We start from the raw sequence: 23,189 nt of genomic DNA, 5'->3' as shown, positions 1-23,189 counted from the left end.
TCAGCAACTGCCATTCCAAGTTCCTTGTTCCTGCCCCTCCAGCTGGTGCCTCTTTCTGATCCTCACAATGGAGCTGGTGCACCGCTTCAGCCTGGAGAGTGTGTCCAGCTACAAAATAGAAAAGCAGCAATAGGAAAAAATGTTGCTTTTAGGCCCAGCTAGACGCTGGGCACCTCAAGGTGTAGCTGCAGCCACACTCCTACCCCTGGGCTGGATGGGATCATGTAGAGTGTCTGAGAGAGCAGCAAAAGACAAGGAGCAAATGCTGAAGCCACAGCTGCTATCACAGGTCAAGCAAGTCTTTTCTGTGCTTGAAAAAGAGACTTAGGTATTCAAAGCTGTGAGTACACAAAGGCTGTGGTTCTTAGAATTATCAATTAGTTTAGGTTGGAAAGGACCTTGTGAGATTTAGTCCATCCACTAACCTAGCACTGCCAAGTCCACCACTAAACTGTCCCTAAGTGCTGCATCTACACGTCTTTTAAATGCTTACCGGGTTGGGGACTCAACCACTGCCCTGGGCATCCTGTCAGTGCTTGAGAACCCTTTTGGTGAGGAAACTTTTATCCAATATAAACCTCCTCTGGTTCAATTTCAGCCTGTTTCCACTTGTTCTATTGTTTGTTAACTTTGGTGAAAAGACTAAACCCCACTTTTTTGCAATCTCCTTTCACGTAGTTGTAGCTAGTGATGAGGTTTCCCCTGAGACCCCTCTTCTCCAGCCTAAACAGCCCCAGCTCCCTCATCCAGCTTGTGCTCTAGACCCTTCACTAGCTTTGTCCAAGGCAGCAGTTCTGCTGACCCCCCTCCTTACTTCTCTGAGAATTGAAAACTCATTTTGTGATTACTGTGCCCAAGGCAGCCTCCAGCCATCACATCACCCACAATTTGTTCTCTGTTCACTAACAACGGGTTCAAGGGGCACCTTCCCTAGTTGGCTCCCTCACCAGCTGTGTCAGGAAGTTATTTTCCACTTGCTCCAGGAACCTCCCGGATTACTTAGTCTCTGCTGTATTGTATGAAATGGCAGACAGATAAAACCTAGAAGGAGTCACAATTTCCTAGCATCTCCAACTGGGCAGTTTAAATAGTCTTCTTGACAGTGTGCCAGTCATTTTAGTACCAGATATGATCACACTGCAATTAAGTGCTGTAAGCCCACATGGATGAGGAGTAGAAAAAAACTGAAAAGGCTCACTGATAGGTTTTACCTACCTGTGCATTAAAAGCAGTTATCAGGTTTCTGCCCTTTAAATTTTAATGTTCAAAACCCTGAGAATCAATTATGTTAATAAATACTTTAACACCTCAGCTCTTTTAGAGTCGCTGTGGGACAAGAAGAGTTCACAAAGTGCTTTGGTTTTCTGCAGTGTAGAAAAATTGCCAGCCAGGAGTTGGCAGAGAGCATCAGTATCTCTCTAGGACTCCTCCAGTTGGCAGCTGCAGGATATCAGCCTGCCGGAAAGGCTGCTGTAAAGCTGGATGTTTGCAAACAGCCAGCTGCTCCTTGCGTCGGGGAAACCTCATGCTCAGTTTGACCCAAATGGGTACTAATATGCTTGATTTTTATACAGGTCTGGAAATGCACGCTGGTCATATGTGAATGTGCTCATGAGGTCAGTTGTTGCTGATTATTGCTGCCAGTTTGCCTCTGTAAAGCAGCAAGAAACTGACACTTTCTAAAATCAGAGCAATTTGCTAATTTAAAATGTTAATGGATTCATTTATGGGGGTTTTTGCATCCTTTATCAGGTCTAGAACTGCTATTCACTTACAGAGAATTATTTTATGTGCATGTTTTCCCTTGTGATTTATTTCTAGTCCAACTTTTACATTGCTAAATTCTGCACTAACCCAAGTGAAATAATATTTTCTGCTCAGTGAAGGATTAATACTTTTGATGAGATGTTTCTGACACAGGAGGTCCACAGATGTTCTTGCACAAGCTTTAAAAGGGACATTCGACATGTGGTATTACAAGAACATATTCAGCAAATTTAGGTAAGTGAATTCACTTAATAAACTGCTTTTCATTGAACTAGATGGAGCCAAATCAACTACTTTCCCAATAAATTTATTTGTGCAGTATAGTTTGGTGCTTACTAAGCTATCTGGTTCATGCTGTGTTTTGGAGGGGAAGGAGTGAAGCCAGTGGCACTGGGAAGTTTCAAGGCAGAAAAAGGGCAGCTCCCTAGGAGTACAGCAGTGTGCTTACTGCAGTGCTGCTGCTTCTCCAGATTTTGAAAGAAGGGATTCATGTTGTGCTACACAACCATCCCTGAAACTCAAAAATGTTGAAGCCAAAAGAAAGATGAGCTATTTTGGATGTCCCCTTCACTGCTTTTCATTTCATAAGTAATAAGGTGTCCTGAAGGGGCTGGAATAGGAAATTCTCACAGCCCCAGAAAGCATCCTGGGACTCTGTTTCTAGCCTCACAGTTAATGTCTGGAGTTTCTAACAAGAGGAGCCATTCACTGTGTTAAATTCACATGCATAAACCCTTTTGTGGATACTGAATGCTTTGGCATATGCAGAGTTCTTCTTTCAAAAGCCCATATTCAATACAGATTTCAACATTTCTGGACAGTAAGTCATCTCTATCCATCAAGACTGAGAACCACAAAAGTTGGGTGCTTTTTATAATTGAGTGTGACTTCTCCAAAGAGAGATGATTGCACCATAAGAATGGAAATTTTTCTGCCAGAATTTGCCTCCCTGTATCACTTTCCCTACTGAAAGATGTGCGTGGGATTTGGGATATGCTGTCACAATGGGTCTTGGATGAGACATTACAGATCATGTGCTTTGGATTTTGTCTGACACGGAGTCTTTGTCAGGCAGCTTGCTGATAACACTGACTCCTGCAGTATTTATCCAAATGACCTCAAAATGACTTGGTCAAAGGAAAAAAAAAGAAAAAAAAAGAGGTTATAGCTTTCCACTCCTTACCTCGAGCTCTTGACCTGCATAAAGATCAGATTTCTTTAAGAGATATCGGAGAAGACTTTGTTTATATTCCCCTTATTTACATTACAGCTATTGTCTAGTATGTCCTGCTCTTTCTGGGTAGGCAGCACTCTCTGAGTGCTAAACACAGCTTACTAGGCTGCCAGAATGACAGTTCTACATCATATTATGAAGGTGGGTCCTTAGTGTGGATTTTATTAGAGTAAGGCATCTGCTTTCACTGCCCATGATCCCACCCTAACCCATCGCTTCTGCTTTCATTCCCCAGCATGTGCTGACTACTCTGTTTTCTTAGGTAGGGTTTAATAAGTTTTTCTTGATGTTATGCAAAATAATCAGGCAAACCAATATTAGATGCCACCACTTCAGCCTCTGGAATAAGAGTTTTGTTAGCAAAGTGAGTTAGAAAATAGTTTTATTTTGAAACAGTAGCATTTGGGTATTTGCTTGCCAAGTTAATTTTATGTTTCTTAATACACATATTCCTTAGACTGAGCCATCATTTCCTGGTTTCTGAAGCTGAAACAATATTTGTTTCCTTCCTAATCACATGGTTTTAGTTAAAAAGGAGTTTTGATTTGGTTCTCTTAAAATTAGAAGCATATTTTGTTTCAATTTGATTATTTTTAAAGTTCGGCAACTCTGACGACAGGAAAAAAGACTCCTAAGAGCACTTTCTTAAAAAATTCTGGACACTTACAAAATAAATGAAACACCACCAAGTAGTTTTCCTTCAATAACCTCACTATATTTTTATTTCTCTTGTATTTCTTCTAACAGTGTTATCCACTAATATAACCCAATGAAGATATTTCAGTCATTGCATCCATAAACTAGCCTTGATTCATGGAGAAGCATCCACACAACCTCTCCTAAAGATCTGAGCTGGCAACTTACACACATGTGAATGCTCATTAGTTTCACTGATGGATGTGAGAGAACCTGTTAGCAGACTGTAAAGACTGAGCTTCAGTGTTGAACCCTTCTGGATGACTGGGGGGAATAAGATTACTTCTGTGAGATGGATGGGAAACTCTTAAACTCTCAAATACCAGTTACAAGTAAGAAAACACATTGTTCGCATCAAGGAGTTTAGACATTCTTCTTTTGAATGAACCTCAGAATGTCACAAGTTGCTGTAAATGAGGATAACCTTGTGAAATGTTCTCTCTCTGCTGAACAGAATCAAAGCTGTTTGAAAGAGACCCAGGTGTGACATCCTGCTTACTAGCAGGTGTGTTATCTGCTCCTAACAACTTATCTGGGGGTGAAGCAAGCAGCATGGGTGAAGATTTGCTTCATATATAAACATTGAAATAAAGAGCCCACAGCCTCTGGCAACTCAGCAGAGTTAAAAGGTATTTAGATTCAGTAAAGACAGTAATAGGAAGCCAAAGTATTTTTTTTTTTCTGTTACCGAGAAGCCAGATCATATCCTCAGAACCTTCTTCCTCAGGTACTACAAAACCTAATTCTTGAGATAAAATCAAAAAAGACATCAGGCAGTAGCTCATTGCTCCTTATGTCCTCCCTGATTTTTGCCCTGCTACCAAGGACACCTTTGATTTTATTAATCAGAAGAGAAAAACAACTGTCAGATTCCTCACACAAATCACATTCTGCCAGCTGTGCTAAAAAAAAAGTGATGCAAGGATCACAACTATAATGGCTCCTCTGGAGAGGCCATCTCTAATCCTATTATGAAGACAGGTATTTTTCCAGGTAAACTTATACCAATGGTTTCATTGTTCAAAATTCTAGGCCTCATTCCCCTAAAAATCAAACAAAAAGCCACACACCACCACCAGAGAGGAAACCAGCACACATCTATGAAGGCATTTACATGTCAGTGTTCACTGCATGTGTATGGTCATGGGCATGTTTTCCCTCTGGAGAAGAAATCACATTTTAGCTCTCAAAACTAGGAGCAAACATTCCTCCCCCCTTTCTCTGAGACCTGTGTAAACTATTTGGATATTATTAAGCTAGGTATCATTTGTGAGGATAATTCAAGCAAGCGGAAACAGAATGGAAGAAAAAGAATACTTGAAGAGTATTTGCAGATTTTAGTATTTAATAATGCAACTATGTTTTTACCTAAAAGCAAAAAAATCCTCTAGAAGAGGGGCTTTATTGCCAGTGTAAAATCTGCCTTAAAATAAATATATAACAGGCTCAAGCATTGTGAGTTTTAGATGAAGCTATCAGAATTGAAAGCTGTGATTTTAGGCAGTGTGTCTTCCTTGTGATTCTTGGCCCTCTGGTTATGTCTCAGGCCATACTCATAGTATGGAAATGCCCAACCACTTGTTACATCTCAAATCCTCACCTTTAACTGTTCCTATCACATTTGTAATGTTTTTATACCTTAAGAACTTGCACCATATGCTAAATTCCTGACTCCTTCTGTCTGGGAAAGTTTGAGGAAAAAGAGCGGCAAGATACGGGAATATTTTGCCTTCACTCATGCTTCCTTCATAGAAACTGAGCTAATCTGGGAACCTGGAGCCTAGTTCTAATCCAGTTTTCTTGTCCTGAGGTGAAGCCAAAGTTTACCTTTCCATTGAGAAGACAAGTGTGTCCACTCCTTTCACCCCCACCCTTGACGGTAGGAACTGTTTTGAACCCACACTGCATGGTCAGAGTGGAAGTACAGTAGATGATCCTTCTCCATGGAAACTACAGATCAAAGTGTTTTTCGAGACATATTTTGAATGTAGCCAAGTGTTCTGAAGCATTACACAGCCTGTGAATTTGCTTTTCCTTCACTATGGGTTAATGAATAATCCACTGTGTACTTTTATCTTGCAAAGTTTGGTCTTTAATTGTTGGTTTCAGGAGACAGAAAGCAACTAAATATTACTGATTTGTTTTTTTTGGTTTTTTTTTTTCTGTTAAGTAGTATGTGAAATCAGTAAACGGAATGTTGTGAGGTTTGTTAAATTGTAGCTAACAGCTCACCATTGTCAGATGGCATAGACCCTGCTGCCTTTACCCCATCCCCTTGCTTAAGACAGTCTCATCTTCAGCCTTCTGCCAGGTCTCACACCTGCTGGATCTTTCACTAGCTCATCAGATCTGCTAACCCAGCAGGAACAGCTTCTGTAGGGTTAATGACTGGTCTTATGCAATTTCACACTTTAGCAAAGTGATTGTGCAAGGACTGGAACATGTGAGCTACAGGCACCACATGGCATCTGCTCACAGATAACCATTTGTGACTGCTGCCCTTCTGTTCAGTTTTGAACATTTAGGTCAAGAGACCTCCTGTGTAAGCCTGGGCTGCCACCAAACAAAGTGGTGAGTCAAGACTCTGCGACAGCTCATATCCTCTGTGGCTCACCAGAAAGACCTCTAACACTGAAAGACTCCAGTTGCATGACAGTGAGTTCAGTTCCAATTTTCCCATCTAATTGTTCCTTTAACAACAAAAGTCTGCAAAAAAACAGCCTGACAAACCAATCTTATGAGTACTGCTTCCTGTTTTCTGAAGCTGAATCCAGAACAACAGTTTGTGTAATGATGATGAGCTGTTAAATAAAATTAAGTCTTTTTCCCTATGGACTTTGTAATAAAAACTGTAAACAATATTTTGCAAATAAAGCTGCAGGCCTATGGGCTGTCACTCCCAGATGGCATGAATTAGTGGAGGAAGATTTGTTGTGTTTCCTTTTCCCAGCTGCCCCTCCTCCCTGGGTTTTGGATGTAATAACCTTGGACAGGGATGATTCAGCTGCTGGTGAATCACCTGCAATGCTAAAAGCGATAGCTTGGCTCAGTTTCCTCAAGCAACCATGAGCTGTCAAGGCAGACTAGCAATAAAATTGTCTTCTTCTGCCTAGCTGGGAGAATTTCCTGCTTGCACATCTAGACTCGCTGCAATTAGAGGTGGTTGCACAGATTTTAGTGTGACTTCAACAATCCCTGTTGAGATCTTGTTCAATAAAAAGCTTCCCTGTGCAACTGTGTGTTCATGATGGGGCTGTAAAGCTTTCTTAAACAGAAAACCAATCAGTGAATAGCTAATGTACAGTGTAACTGGAGAAATACTGATCATGGACATTTCACTGTTTTCCAGTTGGTGGCATGGAAAGTAATGGAGTATTTCCAACCAGATTGTTCCTGAAAGGAAATGTGATTTAGAAAAATATTCTGAAATCTTGCTGTTTCAAATGACTGTTTTCTGGACTGATAATAGTGGAGAAAGACAGAACTAAAACTAAAATCAACATGGAAAACTTTGCCAGGCTCTACATCTCTATGGGAATGCACATGTACAACCAGCTGCTAGGGAGAAAAACATGGAGAACCTATTGTCACTGTCAAGTGAGTCTAAATGTCCTTACAAACAGAGACTATTTGTGAGTTACAAATCAATGCTAGTTACCACAGTAATTTCTAACTAATGTGCTCAATGGGTCTTTTTGGCTATTTCTTTCAATATCAGTACCTTCTTCAATAGTCAAAGTTTAGTGTGTAAGGCAGCCGCCTGTTCTCAGCGACAGTAGCACCAACCACTCCTGCTGACAAGCAAGCAGCCATTGTGAGATCATCTCCAAGTCTTTGTTAACATTGGAAAGAACCAGCATGCCAGGTTTGCTCATGCTTACTGTCTCTCAATAAGCCTTCAAATTAGTCTTATGATAAGCATGTTGTTTGAGAAACAGATATGTTTACTCAAAGGCATTCCTTCACATATTTTTTCATTAACATCCCACATCTTTCATATTAAACAATATTCCATTGTCTGGAATAGCAGACATTGGACTTAATGATATTTGAGGTTCCAGAACATCACCACTTGCAGAATGCAGATATCCAAATATTTACAGAAAAACAAATGCAAGGGTACACATACATCTCTAAATGACATTAATATTTTGTACTCTTAATAACATTCCAACCTCAGTGGAAAGCCACTGCTGTGTGCTCAGTTTCATGACAGCACACACAAATATTTCTTAGAGCCAAACAAGTATTGTCAGCATTGTACTGTCTGTGATTTGCTGGTTTTTAGGCAAATACGAAATCACAAAGACCAATGAATTGATCTTTCTCAATTCATTTTCAAACTATCAGCCATTTTAGTGATGGAATTCTCAGACTAGTGAAGTCAACTATTTACCATTCTATTAACTGTAAAATAAAGTTAAGCATAATATATGTGTATGTAAGTTTACAGGTAGTATTTTTTTTTCCCCATCAGATTTTCCCATGGCTTTTGTTAAGAGGGATCTTATTTCTTTTATTAGATTTCTTATTCCCTTCTCAATCAATTCATCTTGGTAGTCTTTAAAAAGCTCTAACATAACATCCATCAGTTTATAGCAGTCCTTTCTCTACAGACAAAATAAAAGGTTTTTAGTATTTTCTATCCAAGTCTCCTTATAGTCCAACTTGGGAGTGGTAATAGGATGACAGCCAAGGAATTTCCAGAAATCTTGAAGTGCTAGTAAGTCATTACTGATGCAGTGCATGAATATTTGGTTGATGAAAGTTTCTGCCCCTGATTAACAGATATTGTCAATGCATCCCAACAAAGTCAAAGCTTCTTGCTTGCTTATGCAACAGGGAAAGAATAAGAAGGGTAGTTAGTTCCCCACTAGGACCAAACAAAACCTTTTAGCACTCTCTAATCTCAAATAGTCTCTGCAAGAGTCTATTTTAGCTACCGCCTCTTCTGAGTCCCTTCCTCACCTCAAGTCATTCTTCGTTTATGTTGTATTTGGTTTAGAGTTTAAAAATTAATAGATCTATTGGTGTGAAAATGTATGAATTCTGGAGATCAGTCTTGTGGCAAAGTATGCCTTCTAAAACAGATTTCATGGAGTACGTGGGCATGAAGCTTTAACAAACGGAGACTTTCATTAGGCACCACAGAAGCTCTAACTGTTTGTTTACATGTAGGAATGTAAATATTACAGGCAGATTCCAAACAAAACTTTAATATTATACTTCATGTAAGTATAATTGAAGTATATATGTATGTATGTTTGGATATATAGAATCACAGAACAGTTAGGACTGGAAAGGACCTTAAGATCATCTAGTTCCAACCCCCCTGCCATGGGCAGGGACACCTCACACTAAACCATGTCACCCAAGGCTCTGTCCAACCTGGCCTTGAACACTGCCAGGGATGGAACATTCACAATTTCACTGGGCAACCTATTCCAGTGCCTCACCACCCTCACAGGAAAGAACTTCCTCCTTATATTCAACCTAAACTTCCCCTGTTTAAGTTTCAACCCGTTACCCCTTGTCCTATCACTACAGTCCCTAATGAAGAGTCTCTCCCCAGCTCCCCTATAGGTCCCCTTCAGATACTGGAAGGCTGCTATGAGGTTTCCATGCAGCCTTCTCTTCTCCAGGCTGAACAGACCCAACTTTCTCAGCCTGTCTTCATACGGGAGGTGCTCCAGTCCCCTGATCATACTTGTGGCCCTTCTCTGGACTTGTTCCAACAGTTCCATGTCCTTTTTATGTTGAGGACACCAGAACTGCACACAATACTCCAGGTGAGGTCTCACAAGAGCAGAGTAGAGGGGCAGGATCACCTCCTTCGACCTGCTGGTCACGCTCCTTTTGATGCAGCCCAGGATACGGTTGGCTTTCTGGGCTGCAAGCGCACACTGAAGCCGGCTCATGTTCATTTGCTCATCAACCAACACCCCCAAGTCCTTCTCTGCAGGGCTGCTCTGAATCTCTTCTCTGCCCAACCTGTACCTGTGCCTGGGATTGCTCCAACCCAGGTGTAGGACCTTGCACTTGTCATGGTTAAACTTCATGAGGCTGGCATCAGCCCACCTCACAAGCATGTCAAGGTCCCTCTGGATGGCATTCCTTCCCTCCAGCGTATCAACCGAACCACACAGCTTGGTGTCATCAGCAAACTTGCTGAAGGCGCACTCAATCCCACTGTCCATGTCAGCAACAAAGATGCTGAACAAGACCGGTCCCAACACCGATCCCTGAGGGTCACCACTCGTTACTCGTCTCCAGCCGGACATTGAGCCATTGACCACAACTCTTTGTGTGCAGCCATCCAGCCAGTTCTTTATCCACTGAGTGGTCCATCCATCAAATTGATGTCTCTCCAATTTAGAGACAAGGATGTCATGTGGGACAGTGTCGAACGCTTTGCACAAGTCCAGGTGGATGACATCAACTGCTCTACCCCTGTCCATCAGTTCTGTAGCCCCATCGTAGAAGGCCACCAAATTGGTCAGGCAGGATTCCCCCTTAGTGAAGCCATGCTGGCTGTCACCAAGCACCTTGTTTTTCATGTGCCTTAGCATGCCTTCCAGGAGAATCTGCTCCAAGATTTTGCCAGGCTCAGAGGTGAGACTGACTGCTCTGTAATTCCCGGGGTCACCCATTTTCCCCTTCTTGAAAATGGGGGTTATATTTCCCTTTTTCCAGTCACTGGGAAGTTCACCTGACTGCCATGATTTTTCAAATACGATGGTCAGTGGCTTAGCAGCTTCATTTGCCAGCTCCTTCAGGAGCTGTGGATGGATTTCATCAGGTCCCATGGACTTGATTCCTCCCCACAGGTTTCACAGCCTAAATCATGGCACCTTCATGGCATAAAGTTTATGGTGCCAACAGACAAAACCTCTTTTTGCTATTGGAGGCATCTGCCAGCAGTGCTGTAGCTGCTGCTCATGTTCTGGCTCTGTTAATTTTCCTTTCTGTGCCACAGCCAGGAATGCTGCCACTGGACCTCAAGACACACCACCTTCGATAAGGGCGACATCTCTCAACAGAGCTGTACCAATAATCAAGGTTTGTTTTGATCAAGCAGTAAGTACCCAGCAGACCCAACACTGCAAGGCACCTTGGCACACAGCCTTTGCCTTTGTCATACCTTTTTCATCCATCTGTGTCCCAAGCATGAGAACATTCTTATTCCTAGTGTGAATATTGCTGAGGGCAAGTGAAGAAGGTGTGAAGGAGTTTTCTACTTTTCTGCCCCAGACAAAGCTATTTTCCTCAGGTATATGCTATCTTCATAACATCAGGATGTGAGCTTGGTGGCTTTGGCAAGCAGAAAAAAAATCTGTTAAGACGGAGATACCTAGGATTACAGAGAAAGGGTGTTACACAGTGAGTGGACAAAAGCCACTGCCTGTAATGCTCCCCCACCTTTTGAAACTTCAGTGATCCTCATAAGCCTCACCAGAGACACAGTAGTTCTGCATTCCACTAGAATATCTGATAGCTGTGAACCCAAACCGGACTGTCACAGGGAAGAAGAACTCAGTCAGAGAAGCTATTTTGTTAAAAGATTTATTTTAGAAGGCTTAGGGTTTTGGACAGCTGCTTACTGAGGCACACAGTCCACACAGGTGAGCATCAACTGCCCCAGGAAAGTTACCAGAAAAGAGGAATCTGCTTGGCTCCTTCCTCAGATGAGATCACATCACCATGAAGACCAGTTTCCAAGCAGCTGCCTATTGCTCTGGGGTATGATTTCCAAATCCATAAAGTAAATAATAATAGAGCCTGTATCTCAGCTGCTACTTTTTTGTTGTTGTTTTCCTTCCCAGTTTTACTCAGAGGATCAAGTTAGTGACAAGAAAAATTACATTCTCTGTGCTTTGAAGCATTACAGGATAGTAAGATTTCTGTACCACAGGAACATGAACTCACATGGAAAAGAAACAACAGGCGACAAAATACCATGTTCTGTACTGTCTTTGAATCAGCAACTGTCAAACCAATGCAGCCACCCCAGTCAAATTTGGAACCCAGTCATTTTTTTTTAGAGACTATTTGAAGTTTCAAACAATGGTCATGAAACCAAGGATTCCTTTGCAGGAGCTGCATTGTACTTCATGCTGTCAGACACGATGCTGTCACAACTGAGATGCTCTGCCACTTCATGTACCATCTTCTTGTTAGGACTTCACAGCAATCCCTCTGTGAGTCCCAAGATCACCACCTCCAAAAATTGATATATGTTTCTGTTTCTGCACCAACACAGAACATATTTTCATTTCACAAAGCTTCCATTTGTATAAATTCAAATCTGTTGTTTCAGGAAGCTCTTGAATTTCTCAGCTTACCAGCGAATGGCAACAGCACCAGCAGTGCTGCCCCTCCTCACATTTCAGTGAATGATAGTGAGAAGTCAGGTCTACAAGAGGCTTTCCTGGCTCCCTGCCAAATACATGTGGTTTCTCAGTCCCTTCTCCCACAGAAGTGCCAAGTATTAGTCTGTGATGCAGGATCATGTTTAAGGCATTACAGCAGACATAACTGAAAGGACTAATTTCAGTTAATGTATTTTCACAATAAGGTGAAAAGAAAACAGTTCACTGGATTAAAAATGAATAGTTTGAGTGAAAGCTACTGATTAAGAGCCAACTAAAAAGCAATTTTCTTAAAACCTGTTACTAATGAGAGGTGAGGCTCCTTCAGTTCACAGCTGCTAGAGAAACAGTTCTTTCCTACCACCACCACCTTCAGCAAGGTCCACTTTAGAGCTGCTGGTCTCTGAATCTTGTGCTTTTTCAGTCCTTCTTTGCTCGACCTTTGAAGTTATCCATGACATGGAGGGTTCCAAAATACTCCATAAGGAGAACAGAAGCTTTCACTGGTAGGATGCTGTAAGACAGGGAAGTTGAAAAGAAGAAAGAACATTAACAAATAAACAAACCAGAACAGACATTAGTAGAGTTCTGCATTTTTATCACAGAATTAGTTTTACCTGGCAAATACTAGCAAAGACAGTATTCTCTCTAGAATATACTACCACTGGTCCTCTCAAAATATCCCTTACACTCCCTTGGCAGCCTGAGTTATTAGGCAGATCAATTCCCCAGTCTGGCTTGCACCAGTCAGAAGTGCCCTAATGCTAGAGCAAGACACCAGATATGCAGTTACTAAGAAGCAGGCCTAGTCTCTACAGCCCACAGTAAAACTACAGCAAATGGAGTCAGCAGGTCAAAGTCAGACATTCCTGTCACTGTTCTGTGGTCCAAGGGTAGAGTGAACCCCTAGAGATGAGGAAAAAAAAAAAAAGACAGAACTCCAGAAACATCGGTGTGAATTTTCAGTAAGTTCTGTCCCAGTGGAAGCCTGGTTGGCACTTTTAGTCAAGCACATAGCTGAAACAGACCTGGGCAGAAGAGAGGGAAAGAAGGAGAGGCATAACTTACTTTTTCAAAGCAAAAAAGAAATAAAGAACACGCGGTAGCAGCAATATTTCTTGGTCCCGCCGAACAGCGGTGATTATCTTCTCAGCCACATACTCAGGCTCCAGATTGGGAAGCACATGTGGCCACCTGGAAGAGAAGGCATTTCTTACTGTAACAAATTGCTTTGGATTCAGAAAGCAAATTTTTTACTCAAAAAGTCTCAATTTTGCAGCTAGTCAACTAAAAGAAGAAATAAATACCACAAATCCTATGAACAATAGAACCTTCATTACGGTAGAGAGTGAGTGGCCACTGTTACTTTCCCCTTGCATGATTTCTCGTAACACAAGCAGTCCTCATATTAAGACACAACAGGCTTTTATTCAGCTCCTCAAATTCTGTCATTATACAAACATTCTAGCAAAGCTATGCCACTGATTTCAGGAGGCAAATGGGGGTTTAGAAAACAGAGAGGGCAGCTGGAGCATTTGGCTTCTGCAGAGGAAAGGACACCAACTAAGTTTCACATTTCAGCTTACATGAATATCAAAGTACCAAGGGCTTTGCCATTTGGGTTGCCCACTCACTGGATAAGCACTGTTAACACCCACCTGAGGCCCTAAAAATAACACAAGCAGAGAAAAGCCTAGATCATGAATTTCATAAGGAAATAGGAGTATGCAAAATACTAATCATGCAAGTTGCATTAAAAACCTCACACAGGTTTACTCACTTAGTGCTACAGCCATCAAACATCCCTGTGTTTATGAAGTAAGGGCACACAATTGTGGTTTTAACACCAGTCTTTCCCAGTCTTCTCATCTCTAGATTAACTGACTCTGCAAAACCAACAGCTGCAAATTTACTTGCGCAGTAATCTGTAAAATAAACAAAACATTGCAGTTAAACATTTTAATCTACTAATTAAACTTTACTAAACAGGTTCAGTAAGTCCTGCCACTGAATACACACACAGGAGCTGTAACATAACAGAGAACTGGGACAAAACTATGTTCTAGCAAGTAAACTATCTCACCACAGATTGGCGTTTGTTTTTTAACAGTATCAACTTTACTACACTTTACTACAGAAATTATATATACACAGTACCTGCAGGAAATTACCGTCCAATAATAAAATACTTTACAACAGAGTAGCAACTGTTTTCAGGTTTAAGTTACAAATGAAATTTGACTTTGATGTGACTCACTCCTTTACTTTCCCCTTCCTGAGTTAACTGTTGTTTCTAGACTGGCAGACAAAGGGTTTCTCACCACATCCCAGCAAATCACCTTTCCACTCTCTACTGAACAACAGCAAATGAAATGACCTTTTCATACCAGACCTTATCTTTGAATTCATGCACTAGCTTCTTGCATCAAACTCAAGCTTTCAAGACTCTAATGTGGTTTCAACTCCAAACTCGATTTGTCTTATCAATGCCTTGAAGCTACACTTGTTTTACTGCTATGTCACCTTATTTCATTTTCCTCCCCCTTTGCATACATTTTTCAAAATGCCTTCTGAGTTACCCTAATCTCAACACTTTCTTTCCATCGTTGTGTGGGCTGTCTTGAATGAATGGCTGAGACAGAGAATGCAAAATGAGATATCACACCTCTGCACCACACCGGGATTTTAGTAGCTCTCTGAATCAGGGAAGCCCGTACAGGGCTCTGCTTAGCTTGGGAACATACTTGCCAAAACCAAACCACCAAATGGCCTCTTCCCTACCAAATACCTGTGGGTTAATTTTAGTACCACTGAAGTTCTTGGTTTCCAAAGCTCTACATGGCTCCTAGATCCTCTAACTGCCTTGGCAGAAAACCCTATTTCACAGCACTGTGAGTGAAAACTCATTTGAAAGGAATGGTCTGCTTAAGGTCAGCTAGTTTGAAAGTGTGACCATTTACTTGACCTGTACGCAGACACAGAAACTCAAAATCAGCATTTATTTTCATGAGTACTGATTGTAGAGTTTAAATCAGACTAATTTTCTAGGTGAATAACAGCTTTAATACAGCACCTGAAAGAAGATTGACTCCAGTCAGTCCCGCTGAACTTGCAATACTAACCAAGTGTCCGTGGTTAGAGGCTATCATTGCTGGGAGGAAGGCTTTGTAAGTCTGCAACAGAAGTCAGAGTTGCAATGAAATATGTTACTAAGTAAGATATGTGCTATAATATTCTGAAGGTGTTGTTTATAAAGAAATTCGCCCTACAGTTTAAATAAGGGGGAAGGAGTTTGTTGTTTGAACTCCAACCTTCAGCTACAAAGCTGGGACTTTCCAGGCCCCACCAGTGCCAGTTTGTCCTCAACACCACAGACAGATGTAACTTGCTGAAAGCTAAACATACAGCTTCAGCTAGTTGTTAAGTTTCTTTCAGCCTAAAGCTCAGCACTGCAATGCTTCAAATGAGAATTAAGTGTTCACTGTGAATTTTGTAAAATGGCAAAACTCTGAGTTTCACTTTTTCCTTCTATTAAATTCATTTAATCTTTGTGATTAAATTTATTTATGAAGAAACTGAAGCATGTTCTAGATGATCTTAATTCTAGATGATCTTAAGGTCCTTTCCAACCCTAACTATTCTATGATTCTATGTTCTAATATCTCCTTTGCAATTATTTATGATAGGAACACCATATAGATGACCTGCCTTCCCTGGAAGAAAAAGCACATTAAGTTACTCATTTTGGACAAAAGCCCCACTTAAGAGCATTGTCTGAACATGTGGTATTTCTTGCTGAAACTATTATAACCACAAAGCAACTAGAACACAAGCAGAACTGAACACTTCCCTGTTAGCAGACAGCAGCAACTTTTAGGCTGAGCCTCCTTCATGTCAATTGATTTTGAGATTATAACTATTAATTTTGAGATTATGACTAGCTTCAGAATTCAGCAAATGGTAAACTTCAATCTTAAGAGCATTTCTAAATATGAAACAGTTTTGCTTCTATCTACATACCCCAGAAGATCCCAAAGGATCTGTTCTTGCACTCTTATTTTACAGACTTCCATAGAAAGCAATTTCTCATATCATTTCTGAATGAAGTTACAAGGATCTATATATCCTTTCATATTTCTCTCAATTCCAAAAGGCAAAATTAACACTGAAAACATGTTTAACCAATGTCTTAGCACGTATATGCAAAGTACAGGTATTACCCAGAAGTGTGCCATTATGTTCACTTCCATAGTTTTTTCCACAAGTGAATCTGGAGAATCAATAAATCTCTTCCCAGTTACAACACCAGCATTGTTGACTACAATGCTAACATCGCCAACTTCTTTTTTAACCTAAAACGAAAAGCCTCGAGATATAATGCAATAAATACAAAATATGCCTTCTAAGTTTTACATATGAAAACATAACAAACAGAAACATAACATGTATCAACTTGAACTTCTTATGCTTGTTACAGATGCAAACATCTCAGGTTCTTGCATGTTCCCACCCGATGTCTTTCCAGAGCCGAGCTCACAACTGGAATTAGTTTGGAGGTATGAAGCCCAACAGCTCCACATAGGCTTCTGCTTTCAGCAGCTCTGCTTCTTGCTGTGACTGTTCCAGACAAGTTTCTACTGCAGAGAGTTTAATTAACACAAGTATTTCGATATAGTGAACCATCTTAAAACCAACAGGCAATCCTGCTCACAAGGCCATTCTTATGCCACACGGTGAGGCACAGTACATAGATACTCATGCAAATTCACCAGGATGAGGTACATCAAATATACATGAGGGCTCCAATATCTAAACGTTCACTTGGGAGGTTCCTTGCATTATATTCAAACCCTCTTATGTTTTCCACAGAGCAACTTGAGCACAGAAAAAGTGCTGCCATACAACTTGAAGGCTGAAGTTGCACAGTACTCGAGTCTTTTGCTGATTGTCAAGACACTCAGCCCAGGCTTCCCCACTCTGCTTTGAGGCAAAGTCTAGGAGACCTTTACTGAGCCTTTCCCCTAATTGCTGGAAGAGGTGAGCTTGCCAAAGCTCTAAACCTCCCCATTTGTGCAGTGCAGGAAAGTATGTTCCAGCTGATCTTATTAAACATCTTTTTGAGGTACAAACACTATTTCTTGTTTGTTTCTGCATTTATATTTATGCTTTTATATTGAAGTTTAGTAGTGAGCAGTTACCACAGTTCCCAAAGACCATCCCAAAACAGCTTTCTAAGAACCACAAACCCCTCCAAACTGCCTACAAGAGGTGGAAGAAAGCACCGGGTGTTCTATAGGCAGCGCAAAATACCACCAGGAAGCATGCTTCTACTGTTGCTCCTCTGCAAAGGAAAGCATTCTGAGAAAAGAGGAAAACTGGCTGCAAGCTGTCATCTTGACTAAGCAGAAAAGACAATGGATAAGCAAAAGAGATAATATGCAGGGGATCCTGGAAGTAAATGTGAACCCAGATGTCATTTTGCAACATAATGAGGAAAAGATTTCTGGTTCTTCAAAAGTAGCAGGATCAAAATACCCATAGAGTTACTCCCTCTTTCAAAGCTCTAGATTCTTAAAAGTTCAGCTGAAGTCAAGGGAGGGAGGAGTAGGTCAAAGAAGGCCACATTCCTTTTGGGGTTGGGTACTTCTGGAACAAGGATATTATAATTAAGTTTCCTGACAGCCAAAAACTGTTGTTCATCCTGGTGGTACAGGAAAGGAACAAGGACACCACCATGTGCAGAGCTTTTTGGTTTTCTTCCTAGTGGAATGGCTATTTCCAGGTCTCTCTGTGGCTCATGAAGTACCAGAAGCAGGTATTTAAGGTATACATACATTTTGTATTGGCTTTGAGATTGTTTTAATAGGCACAAAGTTTTCAACCATATCCTGCCCTGTGTGCATGAATTTAGTTCACTATAGTCTTGCAAAACTCCAAATCTTTGTGTGAAGCTGAATCACAGGGCGGGGGGAACAAAACCTGGAACCATGCTGCCTCATCTTGCAAAGCCCAACACTGAACACTATGATCCAAAGTCTACTGCACTGCATTAAGTGAACAGTGGCACCAAGCACCAATACTAGAGTCTTGTTGTCAACTAAGATAGGAAAGTTGTCAGTATGATTCTACATCAGTTGTCAGTAGGGCATGACATTTCTGAAATAACCATAGTAGGGTCTTTTCTTCTATGTGGCTCAGCAGGAGGATTATTAGCAGATTAGCTGTTAATGAACTGCTGACAGAAGATTTTTAGTGAGGAATCATGCACTGAGACCCTCTTACCACTTCTTGTGCTAGGCTCCTGTCTACCTCTGGTTTTGTCATCCCAAATCCGTATTACATACTCTGCTACACCCTCTTCTGTTTGGCTAGAATGGCTCTGCTATTACTTTCCTCCATGGGACAGAATGGCTAGCCCTTGAGTCCTGAAAACTGAAGGTTATTTTCTACCTTCTTCATTCCAGTGTCCTTCACACTGGAATACTCCCTCCTCCACTGCTTCCAGCTGAGCAGGAAGCACAGTTGCAGGGCTGTGGTGAGACATGTGCAACTGCTCCACAGGGACAGCAGCTGTGCAACTCAGGCAGCATAATGAGGCTGCACAGGGGACCAAGGGTGACCAGCATTACAAAACCAACAGCATCACCCTCGAACAAGCTTTAAGTCATGCACAAGCTCCTCTTATCAAGAAGTTTGTTCTAGTCATTTTTGCAGATATAAAAATGCAGAAGGCTGAAGCTTCTTATGCAGCACCAAAAGAGGAACACCACCGCAGCCAACAGATGTTCCTGAAGACAGCTGAATCTTTATTGTTTTTTTAAGAATTCATCCTCAGGCAAACACTCACTGTGGAAGTCTCCCAGTCCAGCAGTTAAGATTAGCAACATGTTAAGCAAATGAAGACAGGTTGTTATAATGGAAACCGTTAAGCAATTTTAGCTTCTGGCAGTTCTACTTGTCTGCCCAAAATATTTAACCACGTGCTATATTTACAAAGCTCTTCAGAAAGGAAAGTATGAAATATGTAAGACTTCTGGATACATTTATTAATGCTGATAAAGTGGGCCTGCAAGCATCTATTCACAGCCATGGAGCTATCTGAAAACTGCCAAAGCAGTTAATCCTTTTTACAATGTATGGTCTTTAGGGTTTACTTTTGGTAAAAAGCCTGCCAGCACTTTAAACACTGCTTTAGCTTCAATAAACCGATTTTCTGCACTTCACCAGTAAGATCTTGCTCAGTAATTGAATGAATGAGAAGCTCCTCAGTTGAAATGAGCTACTGAAAAAGAGAACCAGCCCTTTTTAAAGGAGCAGACGTACACAAGTCAACTCTAAAAACCAGTATTATTGAAAAAGGTAGCATGTGAAGTACATTCTGAATCAATCCACTTTAATCTCTTGCTTTGAAGTCACCAAAACTTACCATACATATGTGCATGCACTCATCTTACAATAGCATCAAAGCCACAAATGATGCTTACCTGATCAGCTACCCTGTAGACATCCTGCCTGTTGCTACAATCACAGACATAGGAGTGCACTCTCACCACTCCATTTTCTTTGACCAGTTTACTTGTCTCCTTAAGCCCCTCTTGATTAATGTCCCAGAGAACCACTGTGGCTCCAAGGTTGGCAAACTTTAAGGATAAGAGTCTCCCAATGCCACTTCCTGCTCCTGTTATTAATACTATTTCACCACTAACACTCTTCTTCCGTTTAGGCACAATTGAGAACACTAGTGACTCCAGCAAGTAATAGACAAGTAGTCCAGTGACTTTGAGTGTTTCCAGGAAGAAGTTCATCTTGAGAATATTTCTTCAGATACCTGGTAAAAGAAAATGTTTTTCAGACAGGTTAAGCCTTAATGAGAAAAAAAAGGAACATCAGTATTTCAAAATGCATTTTCAGATCCATTCTACATATTTTCCTGTAGCCTGCTTCTGAGCGTTGCTTCAAAAAGCTATATCGGTTTGTATCTGCACATCAGACACATTTGTCCCTCCTGTATCATCACCAGGTTGCTTCAACTGCCTTCCAGAACACAGCATACAGTTGATTTAACATTTGGCAGAGGCAGGAGACACCTGTCCTCATCTGCTTCAGCAATTCCCTACTCCTCATGTCATGGGTTTACATCTCTGCTCTGTCAGCATGTGAACTCAAAAAAGTGATGGCTACACCCTGAACATCTTAAGCAGAAATTCATGGCAATTACCAATCAAACCTTACAGCTTGATCAAACAACTTCAGAGCTCACAGGCTAGTTCTTCAGGTCAGGAAAAATTTCTCCTTTTAGAACTATGACATTTTTGCTTTGTAGGCACTCCTTGTAATTAAGAAATCATATGCAGACCAAGTCACAGCCTCAACCCTGCTGACAAACTGCCAGCATAGGAAGCTTCAGAATACAATATGCTTAAAAACCTCCAAACCACACCTAGCTGTCACTATTTGCTTACAAACTACCAGTACTACTATTATGAAGGAGAGCCTACTTTTAAAACTGAATAGTTTTTTGTTTAGGGACACACTGCAAACCTATAGAGTTTCTTCTCTTCACCTTCCTGCATTAAGCAAATGTCATGGGCTTGAATCTCAGGTATGCGTTAACTTCAAAATCTGTACTCGTCAGTAATGCTTACACAAAGCAGGAATTTAAGTCCTTGAAAGAATGCTATTGACTAACTGTGGTTTAACTATGGATTAATATCTTCCTTCTCAGCTAAATGTAGAGCACACTGGGACTTACACTTCAACCTTTAGCACTTCATTCCCAGGTTGAGCACATCTCTTAGTTAACACTGCTATCTATGTGTATAGGTAATCATGTTTGACAAGTACCAAAGAGATAAGTTACTTAGATCTCTGCTATTCTGAGCAAAGTTCATGAAATTCAGCATGTGGACATACAGGTGTTATCATGAGTCTCTGGCTTTATACATAGGAAGCAAGGAAAGACCTGAAAAGGGACAGGCCTCTGCTGAAACACAGCAAATTACTTCAGGGAGTTTTCTTGTCAGAAGCATTAGGACATAACAAAAACATTCCAATAACAGAAAAGCATTCATCAAACCTTAGTGGGTAGGGAAACAAGTTCTTTCTGAAGAGAAGCCACAGGATAAGGGTTTTTTTTTGTTCCCTTTTTAAAAGGGACAAAATGCGTGCAGAGGCAGTAACACCAGTAAGAAATGGAAGAAACATCAAATCAGCACAGGAATATTTTTCTAGAGCCAACACTGACATTTCCTGCAGTAAGCTCACATAGAGCTGCTACAGATATAAACAAAACCAGAGCTGTACAGGAAAAGTGTTACTAAATTTCATGTGCATCAAGAAACCTGCAAGTTTTTGGAAACAGAGTTCTTTGCTGGACCTAAAACAGAAGCAATAAATAAGTAGTTGCTGAATTTAACTTGAGTACACTGACTCAACACACTCTGAAAGCAGACTGGTATCTCTGAAATAGATAAGAATGTTGTAGTTAATCCCTATGGAAAACTAAGGGCAGCAATTACCTTCAAAATATAATACACAATTTGACCTAAACCCAGTTTAGAACTTGGGTTAGCAATTTATTAAGCAAAATAATAATGAATTAGGTTTGCACAGGGCAGAGGCTGATTAAATCTTAGGGAAGTACCGACTTTCTTTTAGAGAAATAGAATTGGTTTAGGCATACAGACCACAGGGGACTTTCTGTTAGATCACCAACTCCGCATCCTTCAATGAGATGCTTAATTCCCACTGACACATCTCTTGCCAGCCCAGCTTTGACTGGGCCAAGTGTCCTCCATTCTCACTGCATTAGCACTGCTAATTACACAGCTACTGTAACCAAGCATATCCATAGACAATTACATTAGCCAAGGCTGATTTTGGCTCCTCAACTGGAGCAAGCAGGGATCTGTTTACAGGTGAATTAACCAAGGGTACCATCAGCACAAATAAAGATCTCAGATCCCTTCTGATACCATGCATTGTTTTTTAATATGCTACACCCAAACAGACATAACTATGGAGCGTTTTTATATTGTAGTGAAGCATCAGAGGATTTACAATAGCTTATCACACAGATTTCTTTCCAAGCACAAATAACTTTGCCAGCACAGACTTGCTGGTAGGTGTGCTAATGTTTACAGCCGAGAGGCTCTTGCAGACTCCCAAGTGCTCAGGAAACACAAGGGCAGCATTAAGGCTGGCACCTGAACCACAAAACACTTCTACTACCCAAAGGGATTAAAGGTTGCTCACCCAGTCATCTGAGTGGAGTTTGGCAAGCATGAATTTACTCATTGCGTCTCTAGGGTTGGGTCTCCCCAGAACCGTACTGGTCCTGTGCCACGATACCCTCCTCACCACCCGCAAGCCGCTGGGCAGCCCTACTCTCCTCTGCTAACCGCACTGACACCACTCAAGCCCCAAACCGCACGGGCAGCTCTGAGCAGCGGTGACCCGCTCACCACCTTCTCTCACCCCCGGGACCCACGCTCCCCACCTCCCCAGCACCGGGACAGCCGCGGGTACCTCTGCCTGTGGAGCTGAAGGACACAGAAGGCACCCCACCTGACCGGCGCTAACAGCCCCGCGGCGAGCGAGAGGTTGCAGCAGGAGGAAACAAGCACCACCACGGAACCGGGTGGGGAGGACGGGCCAACCTTTACACCGCCTGCCCGCCCCGGCGTGGGGCTGACCGGAAGCCCGGGGGCGGGGCGGAAAGAAAGGGCGATGCGCTGCCGGCGCCGGGAAGCCGAGCTGGAGCTCCGCTGCCGCTGTTCGGGCTGGCGTTGGGAAGGGGAGCTGCTGTCTGGGGCGGCGGTCGGGGCTTACGGGGCCCCTTGGCTCCTCGCTGAGGCTGAGGCTAAGGCCGGGGGAAGGGCTCAGGGCTCAAGGACGAAGCAACGTGTTGGGCGGGGGTTATCGGGCAGCTCTCTCCACTTTAAAGGTAGCACCATTTATAACGTGCTTTCGATCTTGAAGAGAAGAGTCTCTGTTGGAGAGATGATCGCTGGGAGCAGGCGGGTTTCGTGTGGCTGGGCTAGATGCGTATTGCGGGGCTGGTGCAGGAACGATCCTTACTGTGCGGCGAGGAGCTCAGAAAGACGTGTGTGGCGGCTGGAACG

At 41.9% G+C, this 23,189-nt stretch overlaps 1 protein-coding gene across 1 annotated transcript; it reads right to left on the bottom strand.

The window, feature by feature from the left end:
• Positions 1 to 11,244: 11,244 nt before the first annotated feature.
• On the bottom strand, positions 11,245 to 22,699 carry LOC133266828 (epidermal retinol dehydrogenase 2-like). The gene is made up of 7 exons (XM_061448438.1): positions 22,594 to 22,699; positions 19,551 to 19,894; positions 16,287 to 16,418; positions 15,140 to 15,239; positions 13,847 to 13,991; positions 13,135 to 13,260; positions 11,245 to 12,580 (listed from the first exon to the last, which is right to left on the bottom strand). The coding sequence occupies exons 2-7, from the start codon at positions 19,869 to 19,871 to the stop codon at positions 12,487 to 12,489; spliced, it is 918 nt and encodes a 305-aa protein (XP_061304422.1). The 5' UTR covers positions 19,872 to 19,894; positions 22,594 to 22,699; the 3' UTR covers positions 11,245 to 12,486.
• Between the last annotated feature and the right edge of the window lie 490 nt (positions 22,700 to 23,189).

Source organism: Pezoporus flaviventris, unplaced genomic scaffold, assembly GCF_033815535.1.
Source record: "Pezoporus flaviventris isolate CSIRO_AGI_PZ_B2104156 unplaced genomic scaffold, CSIRO_AGI_Pfla_v1 ptg000007l, whole genome shotgun sequence".
Taxonomy (NCBI): domain Eukaryota; kingdom Metazoa; phylum Chordata; class Aves; order Psittaciformes; family Psittacidae; genus Pezoporus; species Pezoporus flaviventris.
This window is presented reverse-complemented; position numbering and strand designations above follow the sequence as displayed.